The 25,765-nt window shown below is 42.4% G+C and overlaps 1 protein-coding gene across 2 annotated transcripts in view; it reads right to left on the bottom strand.

Annotated features, from left to right (window-relative positions):
- The window catches only part of PLEKHG1 (pleckstrin homology and RhoGEF domain containing G1), a 249,265-nt gene that overhangs the window by 129,267 nt on the left and 94,233 nt on the right, over window positions 1–25,765 (bottom strand). The window contains exons 1-2 of one of the 2 annotated variants that reach the window (XM_061428304.1): window positions 21,186–24,572; window positions 16,687–16,761 (exon numbers count right to left, since the gene is read on the bottom strand). The exons of the other annotated variant lie outside the window; for it this stretch is intronic. Of the exons in view, the coding sequence (XP_061284288.1) occupies window positions 16,687–16,761; window positions 21,186–21,303 (193 nt within the window). The 5' untranslated portion in view covers window positions 21,304–24,572. Of the gene's footprint in view, window positions 1–16,686; window positions 16,762–21,185; window positions 24,573–25,765 lie in introns of those variants that run through there. 2 annotated transcript variants of the gene reach the window in all.

Raw genomic sequence — 25,765 nt, 5'->3', positions numbered from 1 at the left:
GGTGATGGGTTGACACAATGACCCATTTCTGAACTACACGATATTTCTTGGTGGTTTAAATCACTAAGTCATGTCTGACTCTTGTGACCCCCTGGACTATAGACTGCTGGGCTCTTCTTTTTATCAGATTCTCCAGGCAAGAATACTGGAGTGGGTTGCCATTTCCTCCTCCAGGGGATCTTCCTGACCCAGGAATCAAAGCCGGGTCTCCTGAATTGCAGGCAGATTCTTTACCAACTGAGCTATGAGAGAAGCCCAGTATTTCTTAAGGCTCTCATATAACTTGAGGTTCTTAAATATGGTCCCACTATTTTAGTCAGATAACCATGAATGGAAACAAAAACCAGGAGCATATGGCTTTTATAAAGGGAAACTTCTTTAAATTATCTATAATTTCTCATGCAGCAGAACTTATGATAAGACATCTTAACTCATCAGCTATCAACAGAAAGATTCCCCACAAAAATTTTTAACAATATTATCTGACAGTAGACCAATGCCTAGCATCAAGGTCATGCTTTTTACCTATTCACTGACATTACCTCCACTTTCTGCAAAATTGCATTCTGGAAACCATGTTAGAACATAGATTACGGAATACCTCATTTTACCACAGGGTATATAATTTGGGGTTGCACTTTACTCCAGGCAAGTACCTGTCCTAATATACTCCCAGAATAGTGGTAACATAAAAGTTGATATCATTGAATAACTGCAAAAATTATGCTCCTATAACCCACAGATAATGGGAAGAATGGCTAGTTCTAAATTACCTAGGGGCTCATTATACTTTAAGTATATGCAATGATGATGATTAGAACAAATTCACTGCAACGGGTGTCCTGCTTGAGCCTCCATGGAAACTGGGTGGTTAAGACTGGGAAAACCTTTATAGTGGTCCCCAACCCAGTTTACTTGTTTTGATTGATGAATGAACTGATTTTCAAGGGGTCTGTTTAATTGGTTCTTAAAGAAAGAATCCTAACAATATCTGAAATTGGGATTCAGCTCTATTTTCAAGTATACATCTCAGATTTTGTGTGGGGAGCAGAGGATAGGGCTGGAGGTGAGAGATCTGAGGGTAATGAAAGATTTGGTGGCCCTGGGAGAGATGGGGAAGGAAGTGAGGCCTGATAAATAACTATGCAGGCTGGCCTCCCTGTAATAGGGAAGAGCAAATCTGACTCCATATTGGATCTATTTCTTTTACTTTAACCTTTGTATTCTATTACTTTTGCAATGTTTTTAAGTTAAGAATGTTGCATATAGCCTCAAATATACAGAACTGCCCATTCTCAAGGCTCTAGCCTTTAAAGGTATAACACGTTTCCATTCATATGGAGATAAAAAGTTGCAGAACCGAGAATAGCATGCCTTGTTGGAGGTTTATAGGAGTGTTGTGACCTGACCTATGTGAACAGCTGTGATAACAGAGGATTCTGACACCAAGAAGTTTGCAACAACCAACCACAACCCCTCCCCTTTTAGTATAAAAGAAGCCTCAATTTTTAACTCCAGTGGAATGGTTCTTTGGGACACTAGTTCACCATCTTCTCAGTATGCTAGCTCTCTGAATAAAGTTGCTATTCCTTGCCCCAACAACTTATCTCTTGATTTACTGGCCTGTTGTCTGGTGAGTAGTATGAGCTTGGACTCAGTAACATCACCCCAGCCAACCAGGCAGCCTGTGAATATCTTAAAGAAGGAAGAGATTGAGAGGTAAAAAGAAAAGAGAGAGAGAGAGAAAGAAAGAGAGAGAGCATAGCTATAACATCTTAGCTATGAGATTCTATATGAGGGAAGAAAACATAATAAGAAAGGCAGCCCTTTTCCCATAGAGAGAGAGAAGTGAACATCAGCAGCTCGGGGATGGGGTTGGGTGGTCTCCAGGTGAACTCCCAGGGGAGTGTGGAGACCCCAAATATCTCAGGGCAGGGGCCCTGGGAGGGTACATATCCTTGAACAAAGGGCAGTGACAGTACAGGCAGGGAAGTTGGGGAGCCAGGGAGGGACTACCTGGGAGTAGAGGGAAGGGAAGCAAGGTTTGGACCCTGTGTTGATGGGAAGGGACACTGAGCTGGTAAAGTTTAGTCTTTAGTCTTTCGACACTCAGTGGTGTATGACTCTTTGTGACCCCAGAAGCCCACCAGACGCCTCCGTCCGTGGAATTTTCTAGACAAGAATACTGGAGCAGGTTGCCATTTCCTACTCTAGGGGATCTTCCCGACCCAGGAATTGAACCCACATCTCTGTGTCTCCTGCATTGGTAGGTTGATTCTTTACCACTATACTACCTGGGAAGCCCTTATTAGTGTGACCGAACCCAGACCCACAGGGCTACGGAGGCCTGATGTGAGCTCAAGACTCCCCGGGGGGTTGTGGTATAGGCTGAGTAGGCAGAGTGTAACCTGAAGACTTGTTGTTGTCAACACTGGGTTTACATTGTTTGAATTGATAAAACACATTTAAAAAATCAAGCTATTTCAAAAATAGAAAAAGGAAAAATCAGGATATTTCACATAAAAATACAGATTTTCCTTCTTGGGGAGGATATGCCAAAGAAACAGTAAGCCTTGGTTACCACTAGCCTTGTATTCCCACTCAGCAGCGATGGCTGGAGCTCAGCTTGTTCCCTGCATCCTGACTGTGCACGTCAGGTTGCTGCACCCCCTCCACCACTCCCATCAGTATCACACTCTTCACCAATCGCTCTTTTGCGGGACCTGCCTGACTCTGGAGCCTGAAAGCGTTTGACCCTGGGTCACACTCATGGACTCTTGGACACCACACTGTGTACTAGGTTAGCAGCCTTAGAACAACCAGATTACTAGAAATGATGTTTTAAGAACAATTTATTTCTCTTCAATTTGTAAGTCACATAAAACTGAAGCATGAAAGATTAAATATATCACTAGTTGTTTGTTACTTTATACAAGATTAGACAAAAAATAAAGTACCATAAAACCGAAACCATCATGGAAATACTCAGTGTAGTGAGTAAGGGGAAAATGTTTATAGTAGCAGGTGGGAAGAATATTAAAATTGCAGGTCAGGAAATTGGAACTGTCTTCTTCTTCTTCTTTTTTTTTTTTTTAAGATAACTGAGTTAAATTTGTTTTACTTTATTTTTTGGCCGTGGCTTGTGGCTTGCAGGATCTTAGTTCCCCAACCAGACATTGACCACATGCCTTCAGTAGTGAAAGTACGGAGTCTTAATCATTGGACTGCCTGGAACTGTCTCTACCATTTAATTCCACAAACCTTTAGTTTCGTTTTCCACTCTTACTATTAATTACAGTCATTATTTTACTAGTACTTTCATAAACCTTTAACATATCAATAAATGTTAGAATTTCCTCAGGGTCTCTATGGAAGAATTATGGTGGAAAAGCAGTTGATTTGATAATTCTGCCAAACCAAACACGCAGGTAACACGGTATCAGAGTTTTGGACATTTAAAAATACTGGGACAGCTAGACAAAACCCACAGCCCTAGAAGAATGACACACTGAGTTGTCAGATAATTCTTGAGGGTCCCTTACCCAAACCCTCATCCAAGGATTTGAAGTCAGGATTGGTTTTTGAATTGCTTCTGAAAAGCCAGGATCAACAACAAATGTTAAAATTCACATATCATATCTTAAGCTCATAAAATACTGGTTTTGTTGTACTTTTAAAAAAAATAATAGGACAGAAGTTAAGACTTAGAACTGGAGATCCTGGTCCCATCAAAATAAACAAGGCCTGTAAGACTGTTTATAAGCAAGAAAAAAAGAGACATAAGCAGTCCCCCTCATTGGGAAGAGCATTTATTCATTTTGACAAGGAGCATTTAAGAAGATGCCCAGAGGCACTAGTTAATCGTCAGCATTTTTCCCAGAAAGGGGCAAAAACCCATCCTGTACCCCAGCCCACTGCTTCTTTCTTTCTGAACCCTGGAGATAAAAATTTTAATACACAGAAGGTCTTAATAAGGATTTGCGAACATACCAAACCCTTTTGAAGAAGCAACGTCTCTGATATGTGATCTCTTCCCTCACATGTGAGGAGGCGGGAGTTGGGGGAGAGAAAGGTAAGGGGGGATAGAAAAACAAAAGCAACTACTTCCCCCTAATCCTGATGTGGTAGACAAGCAGAAAGCTAAAAGCTTCCCTGAGGGAAAAAGCCCCTCCAGACTGAGGTGGATCAAGCAAGTCTAACAAACTTCAAGCTACTTAACTTGCTGATGTTTCTCTTCATGGGTTTGAGGTGTGTTTATGAGGCCATGTGCTTTCAGCACAGGTGAGCCTAGACATCTGGGGTGAAGGCCAGAGCAGAGTAAGACCTAGAAAACTGAGACTCAGCCCCAAAGAGGACAGACTTGTACCCACCTCTGTCTTCTGGGATGCTCCTCTGGAGACCCCATGACAAGTGTTGGAGAGCAGAGGATTCTTTTTCTCCTCTGCATCAGTAAGTCCCCTTCCATGATCTTATCAAAAAAAAAAGTTCTGCTTTGGAAATGGCAACAGGTGGCCAACAGGTACATGAAAATATGCTCAAGATTGCTAGGGAAATGCAAATCAGAACCACAATAAGATACCACCTGACACATGTCAGAATGGCTATCATCAAAAAGATAACAAGTGACAGTGAGAATGTGGAGAGAAGGGAACCCTTGTACAATGTTGATGGGACTGTAAATTGGTACAGGTATTGTAGAGGTTTCTCAAAATAACTAAACAACATAGAGGTTTCTCAAAATAACTAAAAATTGAACTACCATATGACCCAGCAATTCCACTTCTGAGGAATTATCTGAAGAACATTAAAACACTGATGTGCCAAGATAAAGCAACTGCCAGGCCAGTGAAGCATAGATCGCTGATCCTACTGCCAGAGTTTCTGATTCTGTGGGTCTGGGGTGTGTGTATGCTCAGTCGCTCAGTTGTGTCCGACTTGGGTCTTGGGTGGGGCCTGAGAATATCTAACAAGTCAACAAATGGTGTTGATGCTGCTGGTCTTGGGAACATGTTTTAAGAATCATTGATCTACACCAGAAACTAACACAGCATTGTAAGTCAACTACACATCAATAAAACATTAAAAAAAAGAATCAATGAGCTAGTTAGCAGCTGAGCCAGAATGAGGCTTCCGCTCTCTTCACATCTTCCCGTAAATGGTGGGTACCAGCTGCCCTATAATGGGAGAGACAGAGGGAGGTGGGTCCGCTTGCTCAGGCAGCCCTGAGCACAGGTAGGGAATACAGTCCTCCTCCTAATTTAGCTGAAACATCTGGAAGGTTCCTGCTGGCAGGCACATTACACCATGATTCATTATGATACTGGAACTTGGTTCTAACCTTCTGCACCCACCCCCACACATCACCAATCTGAAACAATACAAAGCTGCTCACTGCCGATAATAAATATTATTCTCACCCCGAGCTATTTACCAAAACTTGTGATCTAAAATTTGGCTCTTTCAATGCTAAACATAGCAGGAATTAGCAACAAGCAGGGGTCATGGATAATTGCCAGTATTTATTCTCAGAAGAGAAGGATGATTAGACAATTTCAAAGTTTTCTTTTGTTTGCATTATAAATCAAAAGGAAATTTTTCTGTTTGTTTGTTTAGCTGAGAGGATCCATTGCCTTTCATTAAGATTCCTAATAGAGTGAACTCTTTGGAAAGTAGGGACATTATGTAATGACTGTTTAAACTTGTTACATTTAAAACTGCTTCATTTTCCTGCTGTCCTGGGATGTTCTGAGGTTTAAGTGACTTAATGAGTGTAAGGCATGATGGAGCCTGGCACATACTAGATGCTCATAGTGTCAGCTAGCGCTCAACATGACTGCTCCTGGTATTTCAAAGAGCCCAGGGATTGGCCCATTTGCTTGGGTAAGTAGGTGGGGCCAAAGGGCATGACCTGAGTAAGTAGCAGACTTCATCACCAAGTCTCTCTCTTACCCATTAGCAGGCTGATTAGAGACCATGGACCTCAAAGTCATTTACAGAGCATCTACATTTACAAGATAATTATCTGTTACCCACAAAACCTTTTAGTATGTCACGTACTGAGCCAAAGCATCTGATTGGAATACTTGCCTAGGCATTAGAGACCTCAGGAAAATATTCTAGAGAAGAGTTAGGTTAAATTATTTTTTTAATTTTGAAAGAAGTATAAATCCATAAGACGTTGCCGGAAAAAAGTACAAGGAGTTCTCCTGTATCATTCACCCAGTGTCCCCCAGTGCCAACAACTTGCATCACTGTTGTACGGCAGCGAGACCAGGATGCTGACATCGGGCCAGTTCACGGAGCACACCCAAATGTCATCAGTTTTGAGGACAGTTACACTTTAGTTGTGAAGGACATAAGAACACAGAAAGAGGTGTGAAGGTGATGAACACAATCACTCTCACCTGATGTTACTCTGAAATTTGCCTTTGCATGTACTAGCTGTGAGAAAAAGATAAATGTTAAGCTCATAAACTGTATAAATTATGACTCTTCCTGAAAAAAAAACTTAAATTTCTTTTCAGAGACTGAGCTTAACAACTGTAATCAGATTAAACTGTTTTCCAAATCATTTCTAGATATGAGCATTTATGGGTGATGGGCTTCCCTGGTGGCTCAGCAGTAAAGACTCCACCTGCCAAGTAGGAGACAGGGGAGACCTGGGTTTGATCCTTGGGTTGGGAAGATCCCTGGGAGAAGGAAATGGCAACCCACCCCAATATTCTTGCCTGGGAAATCCCATGGACAGAGGAGCCTGGCGGGCTACAGTCCCTGGGGTCACAAAATAGTCAGACACCACTTAGTGACTAAACGAAAACAACAGACGACAATGGGTGAAGCCATTTAGTCCCTTTTAAAGTGACAGGTAAACTCGAGACTTGGACACAAATCCTAACCCTGCCCAAACATACATCCTCTGTACAACGGCTTTAAGAGGGTAAATGAGGAACTTTAGTACTTTCTATATTGCCTGGCTTTGAATAATTGGATTTTGTTACATTTCTCCATACTGTGTTCACTATAAATTAGTCTTCTTTTTCCTTGAGCATACTCTATTTTCTTATATATGTATTTGGAGCTATTAAAATGGAATATTTCAATTAGTTGGAATAGGGTATTTGAATAATATATAGTCAGGTTATGGAGTCAAACCATTAATAAGCCAACAACTTCCTTAACTATCAACTATCTTTCAAAATTGATAGTAACACAAGGTAGTTACTGGTCAGTTACAACTGACAACATTTGCTCTTTATCTGAAATATAAAAAATAAAATAAAAATAACTAAAAATAAAAAGAGAAAAAGCATCAGTAGCCCACCAGAAGAACAAAATGTCTTCAAAATTTCTGAAGAAGCAGATTCTCCAGGTCTGTCAAAAAGGACTAGAACTACTTTTTTTTTTTAACTTTTTATATTATACTGAGGTATACCCAGTTAACAATACTGTGATAATTTCAGGTGGATAGCAAAGGGATACTTATACATGTATCCATTTTCCTCCAAACTCCCCACTCCCCCCACCCCATCCAAGCTGCCACATAACACTGAGCAGAGTTCCCTGTGCTACACATAGGACACACTTTAAACATAGCAATGTGTCCATGTCAATCCCAAACTCCCCAACTATCCCCTCCCATTCCTTCCTCCTTGGTAACCCTAAGTTCAGAGAACTACTTTCTTGAGTGGGTAACAACGTGATGACATTTTAAATCCTTCACCCTAAAAAAGCGTCTTTGGTATTAGAAAACAAAACACAGCATTTTCCCTTTGACGATCAGAGCTGTCTGTGTCAATCTCCCTCGACTGAGGCCAGCCAGAGTAAATAGATGTTTCAATGGGTGGAGAAGTCACACTGGCCTCCACTGGTACACAAAGAGCTGACAACCCCTGCTGGGGCCATCTGAATTCTAAATGACCAAGCAGAACTATTGTAGAAGGCTCCTCCCTTCTAGGGCCAGCCTTGGGCAAGATTTTGAAATATGAGGAAGCTTGTCCTGGACCACACTGGGCATCTCCCCATCCCTAGGCACCCTGACTTACATCCCAGTTGAGTGTCCTGAAATTTCCCCACTCCCTGGTCCAACCCTGCCCACCCAGGACTCCTTCCTTCAAGGGCTGGGGCCCTAAGCTCAGCCCCCCTCAAAGATTCTGAGGATACTGAGACATCGATCAAATAACCTGCCCAAAGCACACAGCTAGAGAGCTAGAGGCCTGATTTCAAATTTGGTGCTCTTTCTATTGCCTACAGCACGTTAAATTGTTCTCTGGCCTAAGTGATTAAAAATTTACTATTTTATTCATATTTTTAAGCTCGAGAATTGACAAATTGTAATGATCTTTATTCTTTCAGAATCAAATCATCACAGACATTTTGTTTCAGCTCCTGGAGGAATTTTTATTTATTTATTTTGTTGAGCTTTTTATTTTGTATTGGGGTGTAGCCGATTAACAGTGTGGTAACAGTTTCAGGTGAATAGTGAAGGAACAGCCACACATGTATATGTATCCATTCTCCCCCAAACTCCCTCCCATCCTGGAGGAATTTTTAAATGCTTTAAACTGTTAGTATATTAAAAGGATTTCTAATACTAACATGGTTCCCAAACAATCTTTAGCAAAATTTAGCACAGTTTATATCCATACACACACACACACACACATATATAAAATTGGAACCCATCAAAATAATTAAAATCTTTTTTTCATTGGCCATAGCATAATTTTTGCATCTTTTCTTGGCAATTCAAAAGTAATTTTATTCTTGGAAATACAACAGTCTTATGGATCGCAAGTAAAGAGACAATCACTTCTGTAGCAGCTTCCAAGTTTGATTTCTGAAACATCACCCACAGACTCCATCTCAACATACAAAGAATACTCACCTGAGACCTTTGTCCCTTGTACTGCACAGATGATTTCTTATATCCCTGGACTTAAAAAGCACTTGTAAAATGATGCTCATGTATCGGTGATTTATTTTTCAAATCCTGGTTAGCTAAAGACTCTTTTTGTGCATTTTGCATAGAGATGCTGTTGTTCAGAAACAAATCCACACAGTGAGATCCAACGGAGCTGAGGAAAGATAGACCCTGGACTCAGCACTGGTGCTGCCCGAAGAAAAGAGAGGTGTGTGTGCCTTGGTGTGATGTGTGTGTAACTAGATAGTCAAAGTGTTTAGTGCAAGATTAAGAAGTGTCTAAATTCCATCCTCTGATTTCAAATGAAAACTGCAGATTTTTCCCCAGAACTGGCAGCCTGCCATCACCACAGGGCTTAAAGCAGCCCAGGGCTTTGGGGAGAGGAGGGAAGAGACTTCACACACGGAGCGCTCACCGCCTGCGGCATCACCTTCGGTCTCCTGGTTTTAGCCTGAATTCCACTGCCAGACTCCCTAGACTTTCAACTTAAGCTAGCAAAGAAATAATTAAAAAGATATATGGGCTTTTAAAAATATTTACAGAGGAAAGACATTCTAAAATATTCTCTGTGATCTGAATTCTCCCTCATCACAATCTTGATATATAGCAGAGGCTCTGGACACTATTTTAGGCTAATACTAGTTTTCTGCAGTCTTTGCATAACTTACATAAACATATCCCAGATTCGTTTGACTGGCTGTGAAAGTGGTCAAGAAAATGATAAAATAACATTTTTTTAAGGTGAAGGCTCTATATTTGAATTCTTTTTTTTTTTTAATTTTAATTTTTTGGCTACACCATAGTGTGGCATGTGGGGATCTTAGTTCCCTGACCAGGGACTGAACAGGTGCCCCCAACATCGGGAGCACAGAATCTTAACCACTAGACCACCAAGAAAGTCCCCTGAATTCTTATTTTAACGTTTCTTCCCCACTTTCTTCCACACCACAGTGACTTCAATAAGCACCTTGGGTCACTTTATAGATATTCTCACACAAAATCTCCTCCATTCAAGAGGGTCACATTGTATTTTCAAAAAAACTTCAGATGGAGTTTCTCATGGAAACTCTCAAGTCGGACATCTGCAAAATAGCAATCATGGATATTTGTGCCTTTGCATTTGTTCAGCATCACAATGAACACTTGCTAGTCCTTATAAGAATTACAAGGTCTCATCTGGTCCCTGAAACTCAAGTGTCCCCATTTCAAAGCTGGGCAGTTTGAGGCTTAGGCAAGCTATGTAACAAGTTCAAAGTGACTCAAGTGGAAATACAAGAGCCAGGATTCTGTGTTCTTAACCATTGCCTTATACCTTAACATTTCAAGGAAAGGAGAATCAACAGTTTTCTCTACAAGGAAGAAATACTTTCTGCAGCCTAGGATCCTACTCCATAGATCAGAGCTATATTTCTAGTGAATTCCTAACATTTCAACACCTAACATCCTTATTTCAAACTGAGATCAACTAGGGGCAACTTAGCATCAACAAAACAAAAAATAAAAACATCAAAAAAAAAGAAAACAAAACCCAAAGGCGGACAATGTGTTATATTGGCAGCTTTTAAAAAGTTTTTCAAAAATAATCAAAGATGAAAAAATTACGTTTGTGAAAACATCAAGCTAAATCCAAGTCTGGAAGCATAAAGCATTGAGCAACTTCTTTGTAAAGAAAATGGAAACCAGGTCGATTTTTCAAATAGGACAAATATTGTTCTTTGGAAGGGAAACTTGTTGCTGAATCTCACCATGGAGCAAAAGGCTTATAAACTTTAGAAAAAAAATAAAGTTCACATGGAAACAAAAACACAACAGAAACTTCAATATGGAGACCGACAGACGCTGCATGTCTTCCCAATTATTTTCAAAGCCATCGTTGGCTATTCAAATGTCCATGGAGAAGTAATAAAATACCAACAATTCTGGTATTCCAGGGGAAATGCTTATGCTCAAGCTTTTAAACTTTGTTTTTGTAAAATTTACAGAGACGATTAATGGAACTGATGACTTACAAGACAGCTCTAGGAATGGACTAGAAAACCTCTAAAAGATGAGAATCACTCAGTCATGAGGACCACATAGTAATATGGGTTTTTACTGTGTACCAGGTACCATTTTTATGCTTTAAAAAAGTTAACTCATGTTTTTAGGGGAGAATGGATACATGTATATGTGTGGCTGAGTCCCTTTGTTGTCCACTAGAAACTATCACAACATTATTAATTATTAACATTATTAACAACAACTGTGTTGTTGTTGTTTGGTCACTATGTCATGTCTGACTCTCTTGTGACCCCAAGGACTATAGTCTGCCAGGCTCCTCTGTCCATGGGATTTTCCAGGCAAGAATACTTGAGTGGGTTGCCATTTCCTCCTCCAGGGGATCTTCCTGACCCAGGGATTGACCCTGGCTCTCCAGCATTGCAGGCAGATTCTTTACCATCGGAGCCACCTGGGAAGCCCCGTTAACCAGCTATACACCAACAGAAAATAAAAAGGTTTTAAAAGATTAGTCTTTTCTAGGGTTTCATATAAATTGAATCTGTATGTAATCTTTTGTGTCCGGTTTTATTCAGAAAAATTATTTTACAAATCATTCATACTGTGTGTATCAGTGGTTCTTTCAGTATTTCACTGTATGGATATACCTCAATTTGTGCTTCCATTCACCTTCTGATGGACATTTATGTATAATAGTTTCCAGTTTGGAGCTAATCTGAATAAAGCTGCCATGAACCAAAAAAAAAAATTAACTCATTTAATTCTCATAACAATTCTAAAAGGTAAGTATTGCTATTCTATTTTACACTTAAGAAAAATGAGGCACACAGGAGGGAACTAGCTTTCAAAGTCATCTAACTATGAAGTGGTGTAACTGGTATATAATCCAGACAGTCTAACTCTGGGGCTGAAATGTTTACTCCCTCTGCTACACTAATTCCCTGCAGCTGAGCTCTGCGTGTAAAGACAGGGATTGTCCCCACATAACTGGACTATTAGTGGGTAGGAAATATAAATAGCTGTCATGTTCCTTCTGCAAAGGCTCTTATATAGACTAGACTTGTGACACCTCTGTCTGATGGTTCACAGCCCATCACAGCTTTCAAGAGTGAAAGCTCCTAGCTAAACTGTGGGAAGCACATGGAAAGGCGAAGATGAGTGAAGCAATAAACATATACAAAGCTGTACCAATTTGGTGGGGAATGACTTCTAAACTCTTGTTTGATAAAGCCTTCATTTTTTAAAGTCTTATTTGCATCTTTTGCCATTTCAGACGGTAAAGCGTCTGCCTACAATGCAGGAAACCTGGGTTTGATCCCTGGGTTGGGAAGATCCTCTGGAGAAGGAAATGGCAACCCACTCCAGTATTCTTGCCTGGAAAATCCCATTTTTTCAGGAGCGTGGTGGACTACAGTCTGTGGGGTTGCAAAGAATCGGACACGACTGAGTGACTTCACTCTCTCACTCACTCACCATTTTACTCTGCCTCTCAAGCCAGTCCCAAGCTCCCTGAGATCATGACCTGGGCCATTCATGGTCCTGAATCCCCCTCATGGCTTTTGCAAAGCAGATGCTTCGTGGATGTGGCTGTGTGATTTACATGTGCTGCGCCCACCCTCCCACAGAGGCTGAGCACCAAGCTGGCTCTTCGTGGAAGTGAGGCATGAAGATGTGTGGAGAGAGGGGGTGAGAAGGCAGCCAAATGTTAGAGAACAAAGCCTTGGCGGCTGGGAAGAGACAGACCTCATGGGGAGTGGTGGGATGATCCAAGGAAGTACTGGACAATGACCAAATGGGGTAGTTACTGATGCAGGACCTCAGAGTCTATCCCACGGAATTCAGAGACTCTTCCATAGCCAATTTGGATCACTGGCTCATGACACAGGGGAGAAAAAGAGTCTGCCAAGGGCTTTGTTTGCTGACACGAGAGCTTCCAAGTCCCAGAGTCAAAGAGATCAGAAAAAAAAAGTCAAAGTCCAGAATCAGTTTCCAGGAACGGAGGAGACAGTGCTGAAGTCATTTTACTTAATAATATTTTCTTATTATAATGTGCTTGCTGCATGGGAGGCCACCAGTATGCAAATACATCTTCACACTCTTCTGACAAAGCAAGTAGAAGCATAAAGAATTACAGAGAGATAGTGAAGCACATACATCCACTTCTGTTCCCTAGTCTAATCAGCTCTGAGGAAGCTTCAACAAGTTCCCACCACTTTTTCAACAGAACTAATCTCACGTCCTGAGTCCAGAATGAGAAGTATAATCAAATAGAGAAGTGCATGAGGGGATAGAGCTTAGTAGCAGGGGGTGAAGCTGACCATGACCTGGACTGAATCTGGCTGGAAAAATCATTCACTAGTGTGAACGTGAGCAAATTGCTGAACCCCTTAGGATCTCAGTTGCTTCTTGTGTAAAATGGGGGCAATCTGGCACTTACTGCACATGGTTGAGAGGATTAAGTGATAAAGTACTTATCCAAATGTCCAGATATTGCTCAGCCATATCTGACTCTTTGTGATCCCATGGACTGTAGCCCGCCAGGCTCCTCTGTCCATGGAATTCTCCAGGCAAGAATACTGGAGTGGGTAGCCATTCCCTTCTCCAGGGGATCTGCCCAATGCAGGGATCGAACCCAGGTCTCCTACATTGAAGGCAGATTCTTTACAATCTGAACCACCAGGATACATGTAGAGATCTTCAGACTTGTGTTTTCTTAGATTCTGTATTTGCCCATTTTGTATCCATTAATTCATCGGAAAAGACCCTGATGCTGAGAAAGATTGAGGAGAAGGGGGCAGCAGGTGAGATGGATAGCATCACTGACTCAGTTGACATGAATTTGAGCAAACTCCAGGAAACAGTGGCGGACAGAGGAGGGCATGCTGCAGCTCATGGGGTCACAAAGAATTGGGTTGAGAAGATCCCCTGGAGAAGGGATAGACTACCCACTCCAGTATTCTTGGGCTTCCCTTGTGGCTCAGCTGGTAAAAAATCTGCTGCAATGCGGGAGACCTGGGTTTGGTCCCTGGGTTGGGAAGATCCCCTGGAGAAGGGAAAGGCTACCCAACTCCAGTATTCTGGCCTGGAGAATTCCATGGACTGTATAGTCCATGGGGTCGCAAAGAGTCGGACATGACTGAGTGACTTTCACTTTCACTTTAGCGACTGAACAACAACAATCGTAGGGCCAGACAAACAGCCAGAGTTGTTTACATCTCCCCTGTGACCCAGAGTGTACTCTGAACCACCCCTTTATCTAACTCTCACACAAAACCCCAGGGTTAGATATTAGACAAGCAGGGGAAGCCCATATATCCCAAGGCCAGCTAGAATTATTCAAACTAGCCAGTCCTAAGCTGTGGACCCTGCCCTGCGTGGGCAACCCCACGGAAACACCAATCAAGTCTGACCTAGGCTTTCCTCTCATTTCTTTCTGCCTCTTGGACAAAACTGGCGTGTCCCCATGTGGCCTTACATGGCATGCCAGCACCCCCACCCTTGGGAAATGTGAGTAATAAGAATCTTTTAGTGGCATTAGTCCCTCCATGTTATCATTCAGTCACTTCCATAAACGAAAATCCCATGAGTACAGTCATTGAGATGATGGACCTTATAAGCAATTGCTATAAAGACTTTTATAAAAGCCATAAACATAATGTTACATCTATGTGTCTTCTTTCCACCTTTCCTTTTCTTACTCTCAGTTTCAGAGTTTGGGGCTGAATCATGACAATGACCTCCTTAATATATTTTGTTAAATTCAATCTCTTGGTTCCTCAAGCCATATCTTTACACAGCTCTCTTCTAAAACTCAGAATGCACGTCTACACTCTGCCAAGAAAGTCTGATATAGTTCCATGTGGTCTGCAGCTCAAGTCCACACTCCTTACCTTGGTAGTTGGCCTTCTAGTGTCTGGCCAGTTACTGCAGCTGTATTAGACTCCTCAATGCTCCCCATGAGTACTACCAGCTTTTCATGCCTCTGGGCCTTTGCTCAGGCTAGTGTCTGCCCTTGGGATGCTCTTCCCACTCTTCTCTAAGTATGGTACATGTGGCCTCTGAGTGAATTTGCTTCTATACTATAACTGCCCCGACAGTAAATAACCAAATTAATTTCAAGCCTTTGGTTTGACTTAGGGGAAATGCCATGCATGAAAAAACGTTGGACGTGTAACAAGAGCAAATATTTACTTTCTATTAGCCCTAATTTCAGAGTTGAAAATACCTTCAATGGTTTGGAAGGCCCAACTCAAGTTCTATCTACTTGGAAAACTGTACTATCTCTTAAAATTAATCATTCCTTCCTCCAATATCCATTTACCATGTATTTAATTCTGTTTATTCATATTTGTTGCATTTCTTTACCTTTGTTTTCTCTAGGTCACAAACGCTCTTTTGGGGTCAAGGATAAGCCTTAGATAGATTTTAAAAGCTGTCATCATAGGAAAAAAAAATCTGTAACTACATGTGGTATTGAATGCTAACTAGACTTACTGTGGTGATCATTTTATAACATACCAAAATCAAATCATTATGGTGTCTGTCAATGGTATATGTCAATTATACCTCAATTTTAAAAAAGGAGAAGACTTAGTAATTCTGTAATAATTCTTTAATCTTTCTAGCATGCCCATTAGTCTTACACATATGCAGATCAGTGAATATTTATTGAATCATAAGCCCTATGATTATTCTAATTAAAATAAGGGGCTCTTATCAAATGGTAATGATAGTTAATCATGGGGAAATATGGGAAAAGGGATACATAGCTTGTCTAAACTAGTAAAATTAGTACAATTCAGAGTATGAGAGTCTATTAAATACCATCAGAAAACAGTCATAGATATAGTAAATTATTTTCAATCATTACTGTCATATTCAGTCATTACCATTCATTATAAAATGGAGTTAATTTTAATTTTGGCTTACAAAGATCAAACAATTTCATCTTATAGGCAAAACATACACCAAGCTGTGATTTCTCAGGGTTCATTTTACCCTTGCCTAATGTTGCACCCAAGAAATTAAAAGATGCTTGCTCCTTGGAAGGAAAGCTATGACAAATCTAGACAACATGTTAGAAAGCATACACATCACCTTGCTGACAAAGGTCCATATAGTCAAAGCTATGGTTTTTCCAGTAGTTGTGTACAGATGTGAGACCATAAAGGAGGCTAAGTACTGAAGAAATGATGCTTTTGAATTGTGGTGCTGGAGAAGACTCATGAGAGTAGTCCCTTTGCAAAGAGATCAAATGGGTCAATCCTAAAGGAAATCAGTCCTGAATATTCACTGGAAGGACTGAAACTGCAGCTGAAGCTCCAATACTTTGGCCACCAGATGTGAAGAGCAGACTCATTGTAAAATATTTTGATGCTGGGAAAGATTGAAGGCAAAAAGAGGAGAGGGTGGCAGAGGATGAAACAGTTAGATAGCATCACTGACTCAGTGGAAACGAATTTGAGCAAACTCTGGGAGATGCTGAGGGACTAGCAAGCTTGGCATGTTACAGTCCATGGAATCACAGCGAATCAGACACAACTTAGCGACTGAACAACAATAACAATACATGGGGTATGATTAAAAATTCCACTTGGAATTTAAAGAAGCCAAACAAGCTACCTGAAACTTGTCCTAGTCCTAAAGAAGGAGATGGGCCAGCTAAATAGGAGCCCAGATCCACTCCTGGTCCCCATTCCTTCAAGCCTAGGCTGGAGCTGAATGAGGGGATCGGGTGTAGGTAAAATCATATTCTCTTTAGTGGTTACCTGAAACTTCCCCCGGCAGGTCCTCAATATCTTGTGGTGAGCTGACTTTATCATCTGACTCTGCTCCCAGCAGAACTGTTGAAAAAAGAAAGTTGGTGGAGATTTACAGCTACCTTTTCTTACTAGCTGGGTGGTTGAGCTTGGAAAGGAATGAGAACCATTCCATTCATACACGGAGAAGCTGTTTCCCAGCCGACATGATGAGGGAAATGGTGGTTTAGAAAGAATCTTAAAAATTACTCAAAGATGATTACAGGCTGTCACTGAGAAATGAGGAAGGAAAGGCTTTCTTTTCGACTATAGGGTGTCGAGTCCTACAGCCAGAAATTATTATTTTATATTGAGGCCAATGGTAGTCTGTATGCCTTTGAAATGTGAAAAGCAATAATAACTTAAGCACCTGGTATGACTTATAAGGCATCAAGATAGATTATACAGGTTGGCCATGAAAACGAGGCTCCTGCCTTGACAACATTTTGCAGTTCATGTTTCTGAAGGCCCTGCCATCAAAAACAGTCACTCACTGAGTGCCAATCATAGAACACTGGCCATGGTGGATTTACAGCATCAAGGCAGAGGGCTCTAACTGGGCTTATTACCTAGAGGAGGACTATAGGACAAGTGAATGGTGGGTGTGGCCTCTGCTATGCTGGAAATGAGTGACATGGCCAAGTTTTTCGGGCATTCACAGGCACTTCATTGAGGAGCAGAATTTCTGAAATAGCACATACACAAAAATGGACATGACTTCACTCAACAATGCAAGTCACTTTGTTGCGTTTTTAAAATATGCAAAATGCAAATGAACTTATGTATGAAATAGAAACAGGCTCACAGACATAGAGAACAGGCTTGTGGTTGCCAGGGGAGAGGGAGGGATGGATTGGGATTTGGGGATTAGCAGATGCAAACTGCAGTACACTGAATGGATAAATAACAAGGTCCTACAGGATAGTACAGGAAACTATATTCAATATCCTGGGATAAACCATAATGAAAAGAATATGCAAAAATGTGTCTGTGTGTATAAATGAATCACTTTGCTGTACAGTAGAAATTTACACAACATTGTAAATCAACTGTACTGCAATAAAATTAGTGAAGAAAATGAATGTGCAAAAGTTTGTTCTTGGTTAGATGTTGAGAAAGTAGGCTGGGAATCATCTGCAGCAAAGGTATCCTTTGATGACTTATTTCCAGGTCCTCATGAAGGGCTTCATTTCGCCTCCCTCCTCCTTCTCATGTCCTTCACAACTTTTGAAACAGTCAAAGCATAATGAGAGCACATTTTAGTTAAGTGTGGGCTGCCACATAAGCATACATGTATATCCTTAGTTATCTGGACAGAACTGGAAGAAACATAGGTATGTTTTGTATTTAAAGATGAACCCTGTGAATCACCCCACTCCACCCTTGCCTCCAGTTTCCCTACTTCAGAGAGGTGTCAAAAGGCTTCTTCAACTTGCAAGAGTTTCTGTTTCAGTCTGACTGCTCTTAATTCCTGAGCCCAGAACCAAAAAAGAGTAATGAGGTCAACAGAGCCAAGAGCAGCTATGAGCTGAAAAGACTTGTTTCATGTCACACTACTAAGCAGCTGGGATACTCTTTAATCATCCTAAAAAAAAAATCACCAAATAGGCTCCAAACTAGTATGAATTAGGCATTGTCAGATTTCCTGAGTTAACTTCGGACATGTCACAGTTTAACATATTATATATGCTACTCTACTAACACTCTACTCTCAATATTTAGTGATTCTATGGCATGTGAAATAAAATTCTAGGTGTGTGAAATAACTGCAGCTGGAAATTTTTACATCAAAAGAAAATACCATTGCTCCAGTAAAGAAAGAACTAAAGCATAAAGATTATATTACTTTTTATTTAAATTCTCTTTGCTGGTACCTAAAAGTAAAACCTTATAAAATATTCATCTTGTCCAGCTCAAGATAAATTTGTGGAATACTCTAGACCAGTTCTTGGACTAGACATGAGGGGATAAAAAGGATTTTTAAAAGATTAATCTATGGCCCCTGCCTTTAAAAAGCTAACTGAAAACAAATACCTTTCTAAGAGTCTTTTCAGACTTTAAATAAACATAAAAATACCAGTAGACCGAAAAATATCTCAAGGTTTTTCTATGACCAGGTTAGAAATTAAGATATATTTAAGGGAGGGAGAATAAAATAGAATTAAAACATACTATCCTTTCAGCCATAAAAAGGAATGAAGTTCTGATACATGTTGTGATGACTCTTGAAAATATTACTCTAAGAGAAATAAGCCAGATGTGAAAGGAAAAATATTGTATGATTTCATTTATATGCAATATCTAATCTAGGGACATATCTAGAGGCAGGAAATAGGTTAGAGGTGACCAAAGGTGGGGGCAGGAGAGAATAGGCAGTTACTGCTTCATGGTTACAGAGTTTCTGTTTGGGGTGACCAAAGTTTTACAAGTAGACAGTGGTCATGACTGTATCGAATTATGAATGTAATTAATACCACTAAATTGTACTCTTCTAAATAGTCAAAGATGGTGACTGCAGACATGCAGTTAAAAGACGCTTACTCCTTGGAAGAAAAGTTATGACCAACCTAGATAGCATATTCAAAAGCAGAGACATTACTTTGCCAACAAAGGTCCATCTAGTCAAGGCTATGGTTTTTCCAGTGGTCATGTATGGATGTGAGAGTTGGATTGTGAAGAAAGCTGAGCGCCGAAGAATTGATGCTTTTGAACAGTGGTGTTGGAGAAGACTCTTGAGAGTCCCTTGGACTGCAAGGAGATCCAACCAGTCCATTCTGAAGGAGATCAGCCCTGGGAGTTCTTTGGAAGGAATGATGCTAAAGCTGAAACTCTAATACTTTAGCCACCTCATTCGAAGAGTTAACTCATTGGAAAAGACGCTGATGCTGGGAGGGATTGGGGGCAGGAGGAGAAGGGGCCCACAGAGGATGAGATGGCTTGATGGCATCACCGACTCGATGGATGTGAGTTTGAGTGAACTCCAGGAGTTGGTGATGGACAGGGAGGCCTGGTGTGCTGCAATTCATGGGGTTGCAAAGAGTCGGACATGACTGAGCAACTGAACTGAACTGAACTGAAATAGTCAAAATAGCAAATTTTATGCTATATAAGATTTTTCTATAGCTTAAAAAATGAATAATGTAATGTACCAGAAATTATTGAATTGTATCCTTTAAATGGGTGAATTGTATGGCATGTAAATTATATAATAAAGCTGTTTAAAAAAATCCCTCACTTGTTAGCATACTACTTTGTCATCTTGTAAAGCTCTGAATATTCTTAAATAAATGTACCAGGAATACAACCAGGTGATCAACATCTGAAACACTACAGTTCACATTTCTTTCTGATTGCCAGATGTCACCAGTGATCACTAACTCTTCTGGCACTTGAGAACATAGCAGAGCCTTCTATCTTTTTCATATCCGGTTAAACAACGAATTGACTATCTTGCCATGAATAAACATGTAAGACTGTGTTCACAGTAGCCTCTTGATTTGATTCATTTTGAATACCATCAGCATGAAAATTATGGTTGGAAACCACCATCAGAACAAAACAAATTGTAACATTGAATCTTCATACCTCTCAACTGTAGGTTAGCTAGAGACCAGAGAAAGTCAGTATCCAGAAAAATGTGCGGCACATACACATTTGAAATGAAGGGATAGTCAGCCGTTACTGCTTGGAACCTCTCAGAGCTCTGAGTCAGATAGAAGCCTTTTGAGGGGAAGCAGGCTAGCTCAGAAAGCCCCGGGGAGTTGATTCTTTCTGGGCTCATCCCTGCTTCCTCTGCTGGCTCTGTGCTTCTCTCATAAGTCAAACATCAGCAAGACCAAAGAGTTCCCTTCTAAGCATCCTTAAGAAGTCCAAGGTCTAGACAGAATAGAATGAGGTCAGGAATTTCCAAAGTGTTTCATTCCAAAGAAAATTTCTTTCAGAAAAGGCCACCAAAGACTTTGGAGTGAAGTTAACAGGCAAGCTACATTTTGGTCACGAGTTCTATTGCTGCCTCAAAACAAGAGTAACAGAAAATAAAAATAATTAATGAGGAAACCCAGAGGCTAACTGCTTTTACCATTTCCCACACCAGAAGTAACAGAATGATATGACTTGGACCAGAATTTGCCAAAAGCCAGTAAACCTTTTCTGTCCTACTAGTCGAATATACATATCATAGAACCAGGATACATGTTAAAATAAAAGCTTTTGAAGGAAAATAGGTGAGATGATGATCTTTCATTGTGCAAGCACTGAAGGTCCCTATGTCTTTGACTTAGAAAAGAGAAAATAAACTTTCCACCAGTGAGTTAGCCATGATTTATAATAACCTGAGAAGAAAAACAGACTGAAGATGTATCAATTCTCTTTGAAGGGGTGTGTGTCTGGGGAAGCTCCTAAGCTCATGATCACCTTCCTGAACCCTTTAAAAAGAAAACTAGGCATTCATAGCAAAGTCACAAACCTACCTCGAGTCTGAATTTCATCTTGGCTCTGAGGGATAATAAGCTTGGATTCTGCCCTTCGAGGAGAGCTTCGATTTCTCCACCCTCTGACCAGAGCCCCCACCATGGTTGTGGACAGCATGTCCCCAGGTGGCCACGGCCCTACCGGGTGCCCGGGACGGGGTGGACAGCCCTGTCTGGCTGCCACCGTCGGGAGGATTCCGTCCACCTGTGATGGAGCTACACCCCAGACAGACAGGTCCGGGCAGTTCACCCGCCTTCGGCCTCCACCCACACACTCATCCTGTGTTGTGGATCCTCCTTCAGGAGGCCCAGGGAAAGTGGGAGATGAGACGAGCAAGGGCAGAAAACAGAATAAACAGAGATGAGCGCTACCAGACAGCCCATCCGGAGGAGAAGATGCTCGGTGTGACAGAAGCGCCCATCTCCTGGACAGAGTGCTTTGTTCTTTTGACTCTTCTTTTTTCACTTATGGAAATAAAGCCTACTTTTTCAACATTTAAAAATGACTATTTTAAATGTACCCGAGATAAAGCATAATAGAAAAGATTATGAAAAAGAATATATATACATATATATAACTGAGTCACTCTGTTGTACGGCAGAAGTGAACACAGCATTGTAAATCAACTACATTTCCATATAAAATTAAAACAAAACAAAACAAAAAACCCTAACCTACAAGCAAACAGACAGAAGTGAAGGTGTGGGTGGGGGCATGAACGTGTGTATCTATTTCTCTTTTCCCAGCTCATCTTCTGTTCTAAATTGGAACAGCTTTCGGGCAATTGTTTTTCCAAAAGAGAACCAGTCGTCTAGATAAACAGAATTTGTTTACAAAATGTGAAAAGTATTTCTAAAGTCTGAGTGTTCACGTCACAGAATTATATCAGCTTTTGAGGATGAGGAAAGTTGATTAAGGGAATTTAATAAAATCTCACAATTATGTAAATACTCAAGAACTTACCAAAAAAAAAAAAAAGAATTGATTCCGATGACCTAATTCTTTTCTGTCTCCTGGTGAGCTAGTAGGAATTGCCTCAGACTGAGGTGGGACCTGTGTGTTGGGCATAGAGTACACTGCTCACCTATGCCCCCTACTGGTCAAGATTCCAGGTGCACATCGGTTAGAGACCAATGCTTGCCTTAAACCTGGATGGGGGTGGGGGGTGGTTGTCAGGCCGTAGAAAATTCTAGAATCCCTTGGTACACTATATTCACTCAGCCTGAATTAATTGTAGGCAGGCTGGGTCTTTTGACATTATTTTCTGTCCTTATGACTGCTGTGGATTACACAGATGGAGGAGATGGAATGATCCATTCCCTGACTTTGCTCTACTTTTCCTCCCCAGCTACACTTTATCTGATAAGATCAAGGTTGTTTTTGCAGGAAGCAGGCAAATTCCCCAAATCCCTCCACAATCATCCCAATACTTGTTTAAAAAGCCTCCAGTGTGCTAAAAAGCAGTAGCGTTTTGGGGATACGTATTTTATATATTCATTTAGTTGAACTTTCCATAATTTGCTAATTATTTTGACTTTTCCAAACTGTAGAAAAACTTTGGTATCATGGCAGACCAAGGGAAGGTAGAAACGAAGGATAGGGACTTGAAATGGCCTGAGAGCAGGAAGCTGTCATCTCTGATTTCTGCTCGTGACCTCAGGAGGAGTTCAGACACACATCTGAGGCACCGGCTGGGGTCACTCTGGGGAGGCACAGTGGTTGCTGAGAGGGCCCAGTCCTGTGTCCTCCCCGCTTCCTCACTGGAGCAGGGGCTCCCTCTGCCCGGGGCAGCTCCCTCCCCTCCGCCACTGAGGGCCCAGCCAAGGATCTGCTGGGAGAGGCACTCAGGAAACACCACCACCTGCCCTTCAGGGAGAAGGGCAAGGAGGCCTTCAGCAGTCTCTCAGTTCCTGTGACCCCCAGAGTCACAAAGAAACTGCCTTCTTCTGGGGACACCCCCCTGGCAGTGGGATGACCTCAGGGAAGGACAGCAGGGGAGCCTGGTACTCAAGCCTGAGGTCTGGTCTTAGCTGAGAGGCAGGGGTCTTGAGGAAGGCCCAGTGTCACTCGGAATTCCTCAGGGGACAGAGTCAGGAGGCAGGAGTACAGTGTGTGTTTACTCTGAACCACCTCTTGGTGGAACGCTGTCCCAGCCGTAGGAGGCTGGGTGGGCAGGGAGTGCAGGCTGGTAGGGATCCCAGAAAACCATCAGGATGAGCAGAAGCTGCCTGGCCTCATCTTCAGGGTGAGGTGGTGGAGATAACACAGTGATGCTGAAAGCAAGTGATCAGCTCTACGAAGGGCCACTAATGCCCCCAGACGGAGCTCTTCTCTGGGGCTTGATCATCAGTGCTGCCACGTATCTGAGATCCCTGCAGACAGCAGCCACCCGTCTCCAGTGGGCCAATCAGAAGTCCAGGGCGGGAGACACACGGGCCAGGGTTGGAAGTACAGCAATCTGCCCCACCTCAGGCCCTGGTCCCTGCACAGCTGCTGTTAGTCACTGATGTGAGACGGAGACCTGTGACAAAGGCAGTACATGGAGCCAGTGGATGCCTGAAATAACACTCCCCACACGCCAGCCCTGAGTCCTCCACGTTCAAGGCGGTATACAGCTCCTCTGTTCTCAGACAATCCTCATGCTCACAACCACAGCACTTGTCACCCTCTGGGGCATCCATCTGTCCCACTCCACCAGCTGCCTCCAATCCACTGCGTATCAGAAACATTTTATAAAATACAGATTCCCGGGGATCACCCTGAAATGACTACTCTCCCAGGTCTAAAACTGCCCGGGAGCCTACATTTTCCCTAGCTCTCCCTGCCAGCCTGAAATGGATGAAGGAAGGTCCAAAGAAATAAAAACTTACTTGACCTGGCAGCCTGGAGGGATTAAGGAAGGTCTGAAGAAGTAAACTTACTTGAAGGTGGGCTTCTTTTTTTTTTTTTTTAATTAATTGATTTGCTTCGGCCATGTCCTGCAGTGTGTGGGATCTAGTTCCTCAAACCAGGGATCAAACCCACGCCCTGTGCATTGGAAGCACAGAGTCCTATCCACTGGACCGCCAGGGAAGTCCTAAATGCGGGCTTCCCGAAGTCTGGGACCTTCATTACCTTGGTGACAGCAGGGGAGCCAGGTGTGTGACCAGCTCATAGTGTGCTGGATACGGTAAATGAACGCTCTCCCCTCGTCTCCACACACATCGGGCTGCCTGGCCCCCTCATCCTCCTGAGAAGCTCCCTTGCTTCTTCTACTCCCAAGGCCACCCTGCCTGCAGCAGCCATCCCATGACACAGCCTTGTCTTTTCTCCGCCCCAGGGCCCCTCGGAATCCCCACACTCCACTCGCCTGGGGTGTTCTGGCCCAGAACACGACTGGCCCAGGCAGCAGCTTCCTATCCCATTCACCCCACCCCCACCCCCCCCCCCCCCACACACACACAAAACCAAACCAAAAACCGGCTCCATCTTCGCTTCAGATGTCTGAGGCCCTGGGTACCATTGTCACGGGGTCTATGTGGACTCAAGCTTTCGCCACAGCTCGGAACTCTCTGTCATCCTTAGTTTGCTGGTGGCAGCAGGTGGACGCTCAGTAGCCAAGGTTTTCCCCGACAGGAAGCTGAGCAATGACCAGGACTGCTGTGGGAAACGTGGTCAGGAAGAGGAAGAAGAGTAATGTCCTGCTTGTGGAGGGCAACCCCACCCTTCCCAGGTCCTACACATCCACTTCCTGAAAGAGACCCGCCAGAGGCCACCGGTGCACCCGCCAGGAAGCGAAGGACAACGAGAGCCCATGAGGTCATCTCCCCCCGTCAGACTTATTATAAGACACCCTCCCCTTCCACTCCTGAAAAGGGGCGCACTGGGGAAGGAAACACACTTTTTCTTTAGACAGCAGATCTAGAAACCCAGAGTCATGCTGAAGGCTCCAGAGAAGCCAATATATGTCCAATGATAAACTTCAGCTCACAGATATTTGCTTTTAATTTCCTATGGTGTCCATAAGTTACCAACTATTTTCTAAATTTCAGAAACATCATTACCATCCCCATCCGCCTTCTGAAGAGCATGAGGGCCGAACCAGCCACATGCTTCTTCCTAACGTCTCAGGACCTGGTTCTGGTCACACAGAGGGCTCTTGGCAACTGCTGATTGTGTAAAGGCATGACAAGCTGTGATGATATGGCTGTCAGCTACTAAAATGTGCACTGAGCGACCAGAACCAAGAATAGCTTCCATCTCTGTAGCAAATATATGTTGTTGCTGTTCAGCTGCTAAGTTATGTCTGACTCTTTGCAAGCAAATATATGACCTCTCACTATTCTTTCAAGAAGGAGCTGCTGGGAGGAGGGCTGGCTATGTGGAGAATTTCTTCCATTTGAGTGGGGCTCCAAGAGCTCCTGGTCTCTCTCTGACTCCTCACACACATTTCTCTTGGGGGCAGGAAGCAGGAATTAGATTTTGATTCTTTTGGCAGAGGGCTACCTACCCACAGGTGGCACCGGTTTTGCTTTACTTGCAGGAAAGCTCCGCTTCTATGTGGGGAGGGTTGTTTCTGTTCAGCCCACTGGTGGGAAGG

Source organism: Bos javanicus, chromosome 9 (genome assembly GCF_032452875.1).
Source record: "Bos javanicus breed banteng chromosome 9, ARS-OSU_banteng_1.0, whole genome shotgun sequence".
NCBI lineage: Eukaryota > Metazoa > Chordata > Mammalia > Artiodactyla > Bovidae > Bos > Bos javanicus.
This window is presented reverse-complemented; position numbering and strand designations above follow the sequence as displayed.